The sequence below is a fragment of the Macaca fascicularis genome, chromosome 3 (assembly GCF_037993035.2).
Source record: "Macaca fascicularis isolate 582-1 chromosome 3, T2T-MFA8v1.1".
NCBI classification, from domain to species: Eukaryota; Metazoa; Chordata; class Mammalia; order Primates; family Cercopithecidae; genus Macaca; species Macaca fascicularis.
The window spans coordinates 103,171,703-103,181,948 of NC_088377.1; the positions used below are offsets into that span (position 1 = coordinate 103,171,703).

A 10,246-nucleotide genomic window follows, 5' to 3' on the forward strand; every position below is an offset into this window, starting at 1 on the left:
TAAAGCCCAAATTGTCATTGGGCAGAAGCAATCATGTGACAGCCAATTCGGTCCAATTTCAACCTTGTCTCCATGAATTCAATAGTTTAATAGTAGCGCGGTCCCCATACGGCTGTAATCAGTGAATTAGAAAAAAAACACCCTAGCAGCGATATTCTATGATAGATTTTTTTTTTTCCTCTGCGCTCGCCTTTTTCCTGGGCCTTGCCCCCCCAAAGCCCCTCCAAAAGAGGGAACTTTTTCTCTGAGGGGGCTCCAAGGAGAAGGCCATGAATTACGAATTTGAGCGAGAGATTGGTTTTATCAATAGCCAGCCGTCGCTCGCTGAGTGCCTGACATCTTTTCCCCCTGTCGCTGATACATTTCAAAGTTCATCAATCAAGACCTCGACGCTTTCACACTCGACACTGATTCCTCCTCCTTTTGAGCAGACCATTCCCAGCCTGAACCCCGGCAATCACCCTCGCCACGGCGCTGGCGGCCGCCCCAAGCCGAGCCCCGCGGGCAGCCGCGGCAGCCCGGTGCCCGCCGGCGCCCTGCAGCCGCCTGAGTACCCCTGGATGAAGGAGAAGAAGGCGGCCAAGAAAACCGCACTTCCGCCGGCCGCCGCCGCCGCCGCCGCCGCAGCCACCGGCCCTGCTTGCCTCAGCCACAAAGGTCAGTCCAAAGACTTGGCCCCAGGTCTCCGGGACCCTCTTCCTTCTCCGGGCTGCCCCGAGAGTGGCTGTTGGGGGAGGGGAGAGTGGGCTGGGAGAGAAGGAGGAGAGGGAGAGATGCTTGGTTGCCTTGTCTTTGCCCCTGTGGGCTCAGGAGTGGGTTTGATGGAGAGGAAAGGGGATCCTGTGCTCTACAATGAGACATATATATTTTTAGGAAGTGGGGGGAAACTTTCCCGAACTTGTGTAATGTGGGATGATTTATTTGAGTTGGAACTGACCTCCTCCTGTCTAGTTGTCCTAGAGTTTGGCTTTTTGACAGTAATGAAGAGTGATAGATCGCTCTTGCTCAGCTAAGCAGCTGATGCATTAATTATAAATTGTGTTGTGACTAATATAAAGTTTGCTCCCGGATGAAGAGGTTGAGGGGAGTCATAGGCATGAATTCAGTAGACGAGGAGGAGACCGGGTCTCCCCAGGCTGGGCTCCCAGGAAAGGCAGCACAATAGCTCTACTGCATCCAGGGGCGGCCATTTTGTTGCAGTTGATCTTTTCTGCTGTATTTATTCTCCAGTGGAATAACCCCGCTCGGACCCCTCCACCTCCAACTGTGCGTGTGTCTCTTGTTGGTTTCCCTTTCCGCAGAATCCCTGGAAATCGCCGATGGCAGCGGCGGGGGATCGCGGCGCCTGAGAACTGCTTACACCAACACACAGCTTCTAGAGCTGGAAAAAGAATTTCATTTCAACAAGTACCTTTGCAGACCCCGAAGGGTGGAGATTGCAGCGCTACTGGATTTGACTGAGAGACAAGTGAAAGTGTGGTTTCAGAACCGGAGGATGAAGCACAAGAGGCAGACCCAGTGCAAGGAAAACCAAAATAGCGAAGGGAAATGTAAAAGCCTTGAGGACTCCGAGAAAGTAGAGGAGGACGAGGAAGAGAAGACGCTCTTTGAGCAAGCCCTTAGCGTCTCTGGGGCCCTTCTGGAGAGGGAAGGCTACACTTTTCAGCAAAATGCCCTCTCTCAGCAGCAGGCTCCCAATGGACACAATGGCGACTCCCAAAGTTTCCCAGTCTCGCCTTTAACCAGCAATGAGAAAAATCTGAAACATTTTCAGCACCAGTCACCCACTGTTCCTAACTGCTTGTCAACAATGGGCCAGAACTGTGGAGCTGGCCTAAACAATGACAGTCCTGAGGCCCTCGAGGTCCCCTCTTTGCAGGACTTTAACGTTTTCTCCACAGATTCCTGCCTGCAGCTTTCAGACACAGTTTCACCCAGTTTGCCAGGTTCCCTCGACAGTCCCGTAGATATTTCAGCTGACAGCTTTGACTTTTTTACAGACACACTCACCACAATCGACTTGCAGCATCTGAATTACTAAAAACATTAAAGCAAAACAAAGCATCACAAAACAAAAACCCCTTTGACCAGGTGGTTTTGCCTTCTTTTATTCTGGAGTTTATTTTTATTTTCTTCTTGACCTACCCTTCCCTCCTTTAAATGTTGAGGATTTTCTGTTTAGTGATTCCCTGACCCAGTTCCAAACAGAGCCATCTTTTACAGATTATTTTGGAGTTTTAGTTGTTTTAAACCTAACTCAACCACCCTTTATGTGATTTCCTGAGAGCAATATGAGACCTGCAAGAAAGTGATCATCTAATTGTATCTTCACTTTCTTTTTATTTTTGTATTACATTAGGATGCATTGTCATGCATATTTTTTGTAGAATAAATTCTCCTTTCCTATAAATAGCTTTCTTATTTTTCTCCCCTTTTTCAAGGCTCATAACAGTTTCTTTTTCTTCTTTTAGTCTAACTTGGTAAATAAAATTCTAGTCACAATTTATCCTCTTTTTCAATTTTAATACATTTATTAAGGCGGCATGTTCAAAGTCTTCAATGGACAGCAACAAAACAGAAAGCCAAAAAATGACTAGGGCTTCTAATAAGTTTTTTTTGTTGTTGTTGTTTGTTTGTTTGTTTTTGCTTTTTTGCTTCTTCTCCTCCTTCTTTTTAAAGGGAATAGATTTGATTTTCAGTGCACAGGTTCAAGCCATAGATTTAAATTGGTAATAGAGACAGAATTGGGCAGTCTAAGATTTGGGCCAAGCCCAAGCTCTTGAAAGTGGAGAAATAAAGTGCCTACAGAAACCTCCAACTCCAGGAATGAGTAACATGGAGTTTCTTTAATAAGCTACCAGTCTCCAGGTCAATAACTAAGTTATCAACAATTCATTTATTTATACACTTTTGTTTCAAACATCCACATTTCAACCCTCTCCCCCATAAATCTCTCCACATTTTCAGTGTGGTTGATTAATCTCCCAGCTCTTGATGGGTTCAGGCAAAACAGACCTAAAAGACAGAGAAAAACAAAAATAAAACAAAACAGTGATTACTATCTGGAAAATGCACCCCAGAAAATGTTCTTTCCAATCCTCTGGTTCAGTCACTCTAGGATTCTTTTTTTTTTTTTTTCAGGGTCAGAAAAATCAATATTTCATTCTTAAATCTGTTTACATTGCTAATAATGGATCATTAATGCTTCGAAGTCAGGTTAGCAAGTTGAGATTTAAAATGGTCTGTTTCTACACCCTAGGTTATAAATTAACCCAGGTTCTAGAGAGAGAGAAAAGCACTTTAAATGAAATATCAATAAAATGTGATCTAGGGTGTGTCACTGGGTTGTTGCTTTTTTCCCCCTCCCTTGTTAGGTCTCTCCACGTTTATTTTTCCCTTTCTGAGCTCTCTTCTGATGCCTACTTACTTACCGTGAGAAAACGCAGCATGTAAGCAACATGTGTGTGGGACGGGTTGATTTAAGAACCTGGCTCTTAACAGCAAAGGCTTGGAAGTTCCAATGACAACGCGATGTTTCTTCATAGGTTTGCTCCCTACCTTCCCTCGCCCCTTCCTCTGCTAAATCCCAGCTGCCGCAGCGGAGTGTGGGGACTATGGCTGGTTTCTGGCCCCAAGCTCATCGCGGAGCAGGGCGTCCCAGTCGCGGCCAGGGCTGCGCAGCTCCTGGATGCGATTCGTCCTACGCTCATAAATCAAACGCTTTCTATGAATGAAAATGTCATCAAAGAGATCAATTGCAGGAACACATGCACAAATAAAAATCCTCTTACGTATTTGCCGGGGATCCCCGTCTGAAAGCATTAAGTTAGAAGGCGTTTAGTCATAATTCATTTTTATTGCTCTTTTAAAACAACAGCTTGGCTGAGCCGCGTATGCCATGAACAGTTCAGGGCCTCGGCGGCGTTTTGTCTCCTCCTCATTCCTTTCCTTTCTAGTATAAGAGCCCTGAAAGAGGCGTTTTGAGCCAAGAGAACCGCTTGTAGGCGATCATTTTAAGCGTAACCAAGCTCGCCTTTCACCCAGTCTCCCAAGGCGTTGAAAGAGTCTTGGGGCGCTGACCTACTTGCCTAGAGGGCCAAGGATCTCCTACTCGGTGGAACAGCCCCCAGAATTTCTTGGGGGAGGGGTGTGGGGAAAGAACCGAGCTACAGAATCCTAAGGGCTCGAGGCCAGGGGAGGCTGCCTTTGTGTGCCGTTCCCGGAGAGCGGCGCTCTGGGCTGCCAGCCGAGGCATAGCCAGCCCGGCTGCGAGCGCCCGGCCTGCGGGGAGCCGGGAACAGTAAACGGAGGAGGGCGGCCGCGGGCCTGTGTGTCTGCGGGCCTGTGTGCGAGAGTAAGCTCGTGATCCCAAGAAAAACACTCCACCCAGGATACCCCCGAAAAGAGGCCAGGAGAGAAGAGAGGCTGAGGGAGAGCAGCGCCGAAGCAGCGAACTAGCAAAGGGAGAGTGGCTCCTGCCGGGGTCGGCTTTGTGGCAGGCGCCCTGCAGCCGAGGGGGTCCTGCAAACCCAGGCTGAGGAGGGCAACCAAGGTACAGGAATGAGGCAGCGGGGGAAAATGTACTGACTTGCTCAGGCTTGGAGGAAGGATTGCTCTCATAGCCAGCACCGACCTCCTCACATCCTGCCCACTCCCCCACAGGAGCTCTTTCTCTCCCTGCCGCTGGAAGCTGGCGCTCCCAAGGAAGCCACCTCCAGGAGGACCGCCTTGCCTTTCCCCTTCTCCAGAAGGATGATTCCCAGGAGCCGAAACTGGGGCAGGGGTGGCTGCCCAACCCCAGGAAGCGGCTCTTTCCTGCCCCTGCTCCCTCTTAACCATGCTTGGAATGGATCAAAGTCACAGAGAAATACCAACCTGAAAGGAAATGTTTGGGGAGAATGTTTCATTGTTACTGAGGGAGTCCAGAGTCAGCATGGGTTTTCCCTCTTGAGGGGACAGGTTTGGGGGAGCTTCAGTAGGTGGAGAACAGAATACAGAAGACTGAAAGGGTGACTAACATATTTGAAATGTGCCTGCCTTGAAAAAAAAACCTTCCTTGTTCTAACAGGGGAGGAAAGGCTGAAGGGGAGTGGAAACCCCAAACCCACATACATTCCTCACTATAAATTCCATCTGATTCCAACATTGTACACATGGTTGGAGTAAAATTTATACAGCATTGGCTGCAAAGCTTCCTGGACGAGCTCTCGATTTCTCCTACCCAAGACTGCATCAATTATTGGTCTCCGTTTGGCTTTTTCCTCTCTACAAGCCCAGGGTTGACGTGAAACCTAATAGTAAACAACAATTAACGACCTCAGCAGCGTCAGGGTAGAAGGAGGGTGATGGGGAACAGGACCCTTGGCCTGGGATGACGCTCAGATTTTCACGTGTCCCTCTAAGGAAAGACTTGAAGGTTCTCATAAGCAACTACCCAGCCAGTTGGAAAGGGGAGGAGGTGTCGTTGGGGTAAAGTGTTCTGTCCACCATCAGCCATCTGTCCACCGCTCCTCCCACCTGCCAGTCCCCGCACCCACTCTAGACGCGCAGCAGAATGAGGAAGGTTACAAAAGGAAGCTCTCTCTCTCTTCTAACATTCCCCTCCAGAAAAAGAGGAACGCAACGAAGGGAGTTCAGCTACTTTGTTGGAGCTGTGGACCGGCCCTGCGAGGCCCACGCGGGAGCGGAGGCTCCTGGGTCTCGGGCGCCGGCAGATGGCCTGCAGCGCACGGCCCGGCCCCCACGCTGGCCACGTCCGCCAGCGTCATCTCTCTCCCCCGCCTCCTACCCCTAAAAATCCGGCGGTCGAGTAGCTCCGCATCCCGGAGGGCTCCCGCTGCAAAACTGAGTGGGAAAGAAACGGCGGAGAGCGAGGAGAGAGGGAGGGTGGGGAAGAAGAGCCCGGTCGCCCCCGGCCTTTTCCGGCAATCCCTGTTTCCAGGGCTCTTCCGCACCCCCCCTTCCCCGGTCGAATTACAGAAACTCCTCATTGCCATGCTAATGAAGAGCGGGGGCTGTGGGGAGAGGGTTTCGGAGACTCTCCTGGAAGAAGGGAAGTTTCTTTTCTTGCCCTCGTCTCCTTCACCCCCACCCGAGTTCCTCCCAGCCAGCCCTCTGCGCTCTTCCCTCTCCATTCCGCGCTTGGAGAGCCGGTGGCCCAGCCTCGCCCCCTGCCACGGTTCTGTGCGCTCCTCACAGCCCCATGGTCTCCCAGCCCAGCCTCAGAGCAGAGAAGGCGGCCTGGGAACCCGGGGCTCGGTGTCAGCCGGATTCCCCGCCTTCCGGTTGGGTGCGCTCCGGGCTGGGCCCGCGAACCTGCGGCCACCCGGCGAACTCCGGCCCACTAACTCGCGCCCCGAGAGAGCCGGGAGCCCTCTTCCCTTCTCACCTCTCGCCAGTTCATCTTTCAGTGCACAGTGGGGAGGGGGCGGGAGCGGGGGACGCCTCTCAGCCCCCACCTCCCGGAGGCCTGGCGGGGCGGGCAGCGGAGTCGGGCGCGCGCAGAAGGCAGCCTTTGCTCTTCTTCGCTCCAGCACTCCAAATCGGCCGTTGCAGTCGCCGCAGCAGCTGCCGCCGCCTGGGCTGCCTGGGGGGGCGACTGCACGTCACCTAGACGGCGGAGCGCCGGGGATTTAAATGCCACTGAAACGGTGATCCATCACCGCGGAAGCCGGCAAACTTTTGCAGGAGGCTCAGCCATTGGCTGACACCGTCACGTGCCCCTCCCCTAGCGTCCTCCGCCCTCCCGCCCCCCCCCTCTTGCGCACTGTACATTCATATCATTTTTCTTCTCAGGCCCCATGGAGGAAGTGAGAAAGTTGGCACGGTCACCCAGGGCTTCGCAGGACCAGGTCACTCAGTGACAGATGGACAATGCAAGAATGAACTCCTTCCTGGAATACCCCATCCTTAGCAGTGGCGACTCGGGGACCTGCTCAGCCCAAGCCTACCCCTCGGACCATGGGATTACAACTTTCCAGTCGTGCGCGGTCAGTACCAACAGCTGCGGCGGCGACGACCGCTTCCTAGTGGGCAGGGGGGTGCAGATCGGTTCGCCTCACCACCACCACCACCACCACCATCACCACCCCCCGCCGGCTACCTACCAGACTTCCGGGAACCTGGGGGTGTCCTACTCCCACTCGAGTTGTGGTCCAAGCTATGGCTCACAGAACTTCAGTGCGCCTTACAGCCCCTACGCGTTAAACCAGGAAGCAGACGTAAGTGGTGGGTACCCCCAGTGCGCTCCCGCTGTTTACTCTGGAAATCTCTCATCTCCCATGGTACAGCATCACCACCACCACCAGCGTTATGCCGGGGGCGCGGTGGGCTCGCCTCAGTACATTCACCACTCATATGGACAAGAGCACCAGAGCCTGGCCCTGGCTACGTATAATAACTCCTTGTCCCCTCTCCACGCCAGCCACCAAGAAGCCTGTCGCTCCCCTGCATCGGAGACATCTTCTCCAGCGCAGACTTTTGACTGGATGAAAGTCAAAAGAAACCCTCCCAAAACAGGTCAGTCCTGCTGGTTGGTGGATGCTCCTTGATTAATCTGGAAGGAGCTGGTATGCTTAATTTCCAAGGAAAATTAATAATTATCTTTTTTTTTAAAGGCTTTAAGACTAGTGTTGTAGTGCATGGAGAGGGTACCCAGAGGTGTTGGGGCAAAGAAGCCTCAGGGATTGGCGTGTTCTCAAGGATTTTATACATTTGGGAAGTAGGAAGTGTGTGGGGGTGGTTATTGTGACGGTAGTGTTCTGTTAATATCTTAAGGCTCCATTAATCACCGATCTGACCACGCTAATGGTTGACTTCAGGTTAACACTTTACACCTCATCACTCACCCTCCACAGCCCGATTTGTGTTGAGTTCTTGATCTTTTCTTTACCTGAGTGTTGCCATGAAGTGTGTAGGTAATCTCAAGTCGGTTTAAAAATTTTTACCTTTCCATCTCATGGCTTCCCACTTTGCCCCAGGGAAAGTTGGAGAGTATGGCTACCTGGGTCAACCCAACGCGGTGCGCACCAACTTCACTACCAAGCAGCTCACGGAGCTGGAGAAGGAGTTCCACTTCAACAAGTACCTGACGCGTGCCCGCAGGGTGGAGATCGCTGCATCCCTGCAGCTTAACGAGACCCAAGTGAAGATCTGGTTCCAGAACCGCCGAATGAAGCAAAAGAAACGTGAGAAGGAGGGTCTCTTGCCCATCTCTCCAGCCACCCCGCCAGGAAACGACGAGAAGGCTGAGGAATCCTCAGAGAAGTCCAGCTCTTCGCCCTGCGTTCCTTCCCCGGGGTCTTCTACCTCAGACACTCTGACTACCTCACACTAAGGCGGCTCCAGTCCCAGACCACAGCCCAGGCATCTCCTTGGGCTGGGACTTCTTACCCAAAGCACATGCTTAGCTTATCTTTCTTTCCATTTACAGTCTCTTCCTTTCTGATCCTATCTGGGGAGCTCCTGGCCAGGATAATATGTTTGCAGATAATTCTGGACCAGAGACTTGGTGCCGGGTTAACACCTTAATCCAGATTGGGTGCCAGCACACATTTTCTGGTGGGCCTTAACATCCCTCCTGATTTTAGGAGAATTCACAGAACCTACTGTTCCTTTCAGATGACTTTTTGGAAAATAGTTCCCTTTACCAACAGAAACATGCCAGAAGGAATCTTCTCATCTTTTATCTAACTATATGTACAGCTCTCTCCTCCCTTGTCCTTGAAAGTAGGATATAGTGAAAGGAGAGTCCAGGAGCTCACGAAGAAGAGATACACTGTGTGTTTACACAATTAATTCATCCCTTAATTTAAGTCATTTTCATGTGTGTGAGTTTGCTGGTTGTGAATACTTTGTCCTAAGAGATTTATCTTTATACAGATTTTCTAGAAATGTTTAGGTTACTAAAACAGGGTGGGCAAACTCTCAAAACTGGCACAATTTTATAAGTGAAAGAACAAATTTCCTCATTTAAATCCAATCAGATGCCTCAGAGGGTAGCCTCGATTTGTTCTTACAGTTAAGAAGCCCTGCAGAGCACAAAGTTCAGAAATCCAGCTTCCTGTGCTAAGTCTTTCCCAATCCCCACTCCTTTCTTCTTGGGCCACCCTCTGTTTAAAATTTGTGCTGGGTTATTCAGAACCTAAAAGTATTATTCAAACCAGCTTCTTCCTTCCACAGTTATCTTAGTTGGATATAATGTATTTTCAGGTCAATTGTTAATGTGATGGATGGCACAATGAATGTATATTTTGTGTGATTCGTGAATAGTCTTTTGCATGTCGCACAATGTTTGATGTCCCCGAAGTACCACACTGAGTTCTATCAGTTATCCTTTGTGAGCCTATGATATTCCCCATTTCCTGTACAATCATGAACAGCTCTGAGATCCTGGAGAGATATGATCCAGAGCAGAGTTTACGGGTCTTAGGATGTCTGTAATAAATAAATATACTCAAGTTTCAGGTATGCTTAAGCATCCATGTATTTGGCTGGGCTACAATTTGTTAATTCCTACGAAGTTGGCATATTTCATGAGGGGAAAGGGAGAAGGGTGGTAAATATTTTCAAAGAGATGGGCCTTTTCTTGAATAAAAGTTAGTAACAGCTCCTTTATTATAATCAAAGCTCATAATGGAAAAAAAAAGACTGATGAAGAAATTTATGAAGCAGATTTATTTTTGAAACAAACATGGATACTTCCTGGGTCAAGTGCTAACCTTTTCACCTCCAACTGGATGTTGACATATATATACACAAAACTCCCTTCAAAAGCCAAAACTGTCTTCAGTCAGTCTTTCCTCACATCAGTGAACCAAGAGCTAAGAGATTCACATTTAATTAGCTCCAGTATAAAGTTGTTATGAGGATGGGGCCCTCATTCCACTCCTCTTCCTTCTTTTTGGATTGTCACGCAGAGTTCTAATATATTCCACCCTTCAAATGGAGTGTTTTTAGTAAACCCTTGCATCCCTTCCCCCATTCTTCCTGTCAACATCCATCCCTTCCTGTGGCTCTTCCCTCCTTCTTCCCCATCTCTGGGTTGCATATCTCATTCCCTTCAGACTCAGCTTTGATTTCATAGCCACCATGGCTGTAATGGATCCATAGTTCTAATTCCATGCCACATAACCCAGAAAAAAAAAAAGTCATTTTCTTCTCTGGGCTCAACAGGTACTTCCCAGGTGAACTTGTGGAAGCTACCCTGAAGCCTTTCAATATCCAAGTTGTTTCTGACCAAGGTACA

At 49.8% G+C, this 10,246-nt stretch overlaps 2 protein-coding genes and 1 long non-coding RNA gene across 6 annotated transcripts; 2 read left to right on the forward strand and 1 right to left on the reverse strand.

The window, feature by feature from the left end:
* Positions 1–83: 83 nt before the first annotated feature.
* On the forward strand, positions 84–2,506 carry HOXA2 (homeobox A2). Its single transcript, XM_005549927.5, has 2 exons — positions 84–657; positions 1,302–2,506. Exons 1-2 carry the CDS (start codon positions 270–272, stop codon positions 2,039–2,041), a joined length of 1,128 nt encoding a protein of 375 aa, XP_005549984.1. The 5' UTR covers positions 84–269; the 3' UTR covers positions 2,042–2,506.
* Positions 2,507–2,827: 321 nt separating this feature from the next.
* Positions 2,828–7,216, reverse strand: LOC135970182 (uncharacterized). 2 transcript variants are annotated; one of them, XR_010585720.2, is made up of 3 exons: positions 7,107–7,216; positions 6,389–6,609; positions 2,828–3,015 (listed from the first exon to the last, which is right to left on the reverse strand). It is a non-coding gene; the product is annotated as an uncharacterized lncRNA (long non-coding RNA). The 2 variants fall into 2 exon arrangements; XR_010585719.2 differs by having other exon boundaries at positions 6,773–7,216.
* On the forward strand, positions 5,820–9,480 carry HOXA1 (homeobox A1). 3 transcript variants are annotated; one of them, XM_005549926.5, is made up of 4 exons: positions 5,820–6,650; positions 6,796–7,220; positions 7,424–7,518; positions 7,980–9,480. In XM_005549926.5, exons 2-3 carry the CDS (start codon positions 6,867–6,869, stop codon positions 7,481–7,483), a joined length of 414 nt encoding a protein of 137 aa, XP_005549983.1. In that variant the 5' UTR covers positions 5,820–6,650; positions 6,796–6,866; the 3' UTR covers positions 7,484–7,518; positions 7,980–9,480. The 3 variants fall into 3 exon arrangements, with proteins under 3 accessions (XP_005549983.1, XP_005549982.3, XP_073891422.1); XM_005549925.5 differs by having other exon boundaries at positions 6,796–7,518; XM_074035321.1 differs by lacking the exon at positions 5,820–6,650 and having other exon boundaries at positions 6,777–6,989.
* Positions 9,481–10,246: the final 766 nt, after the last annotated feature.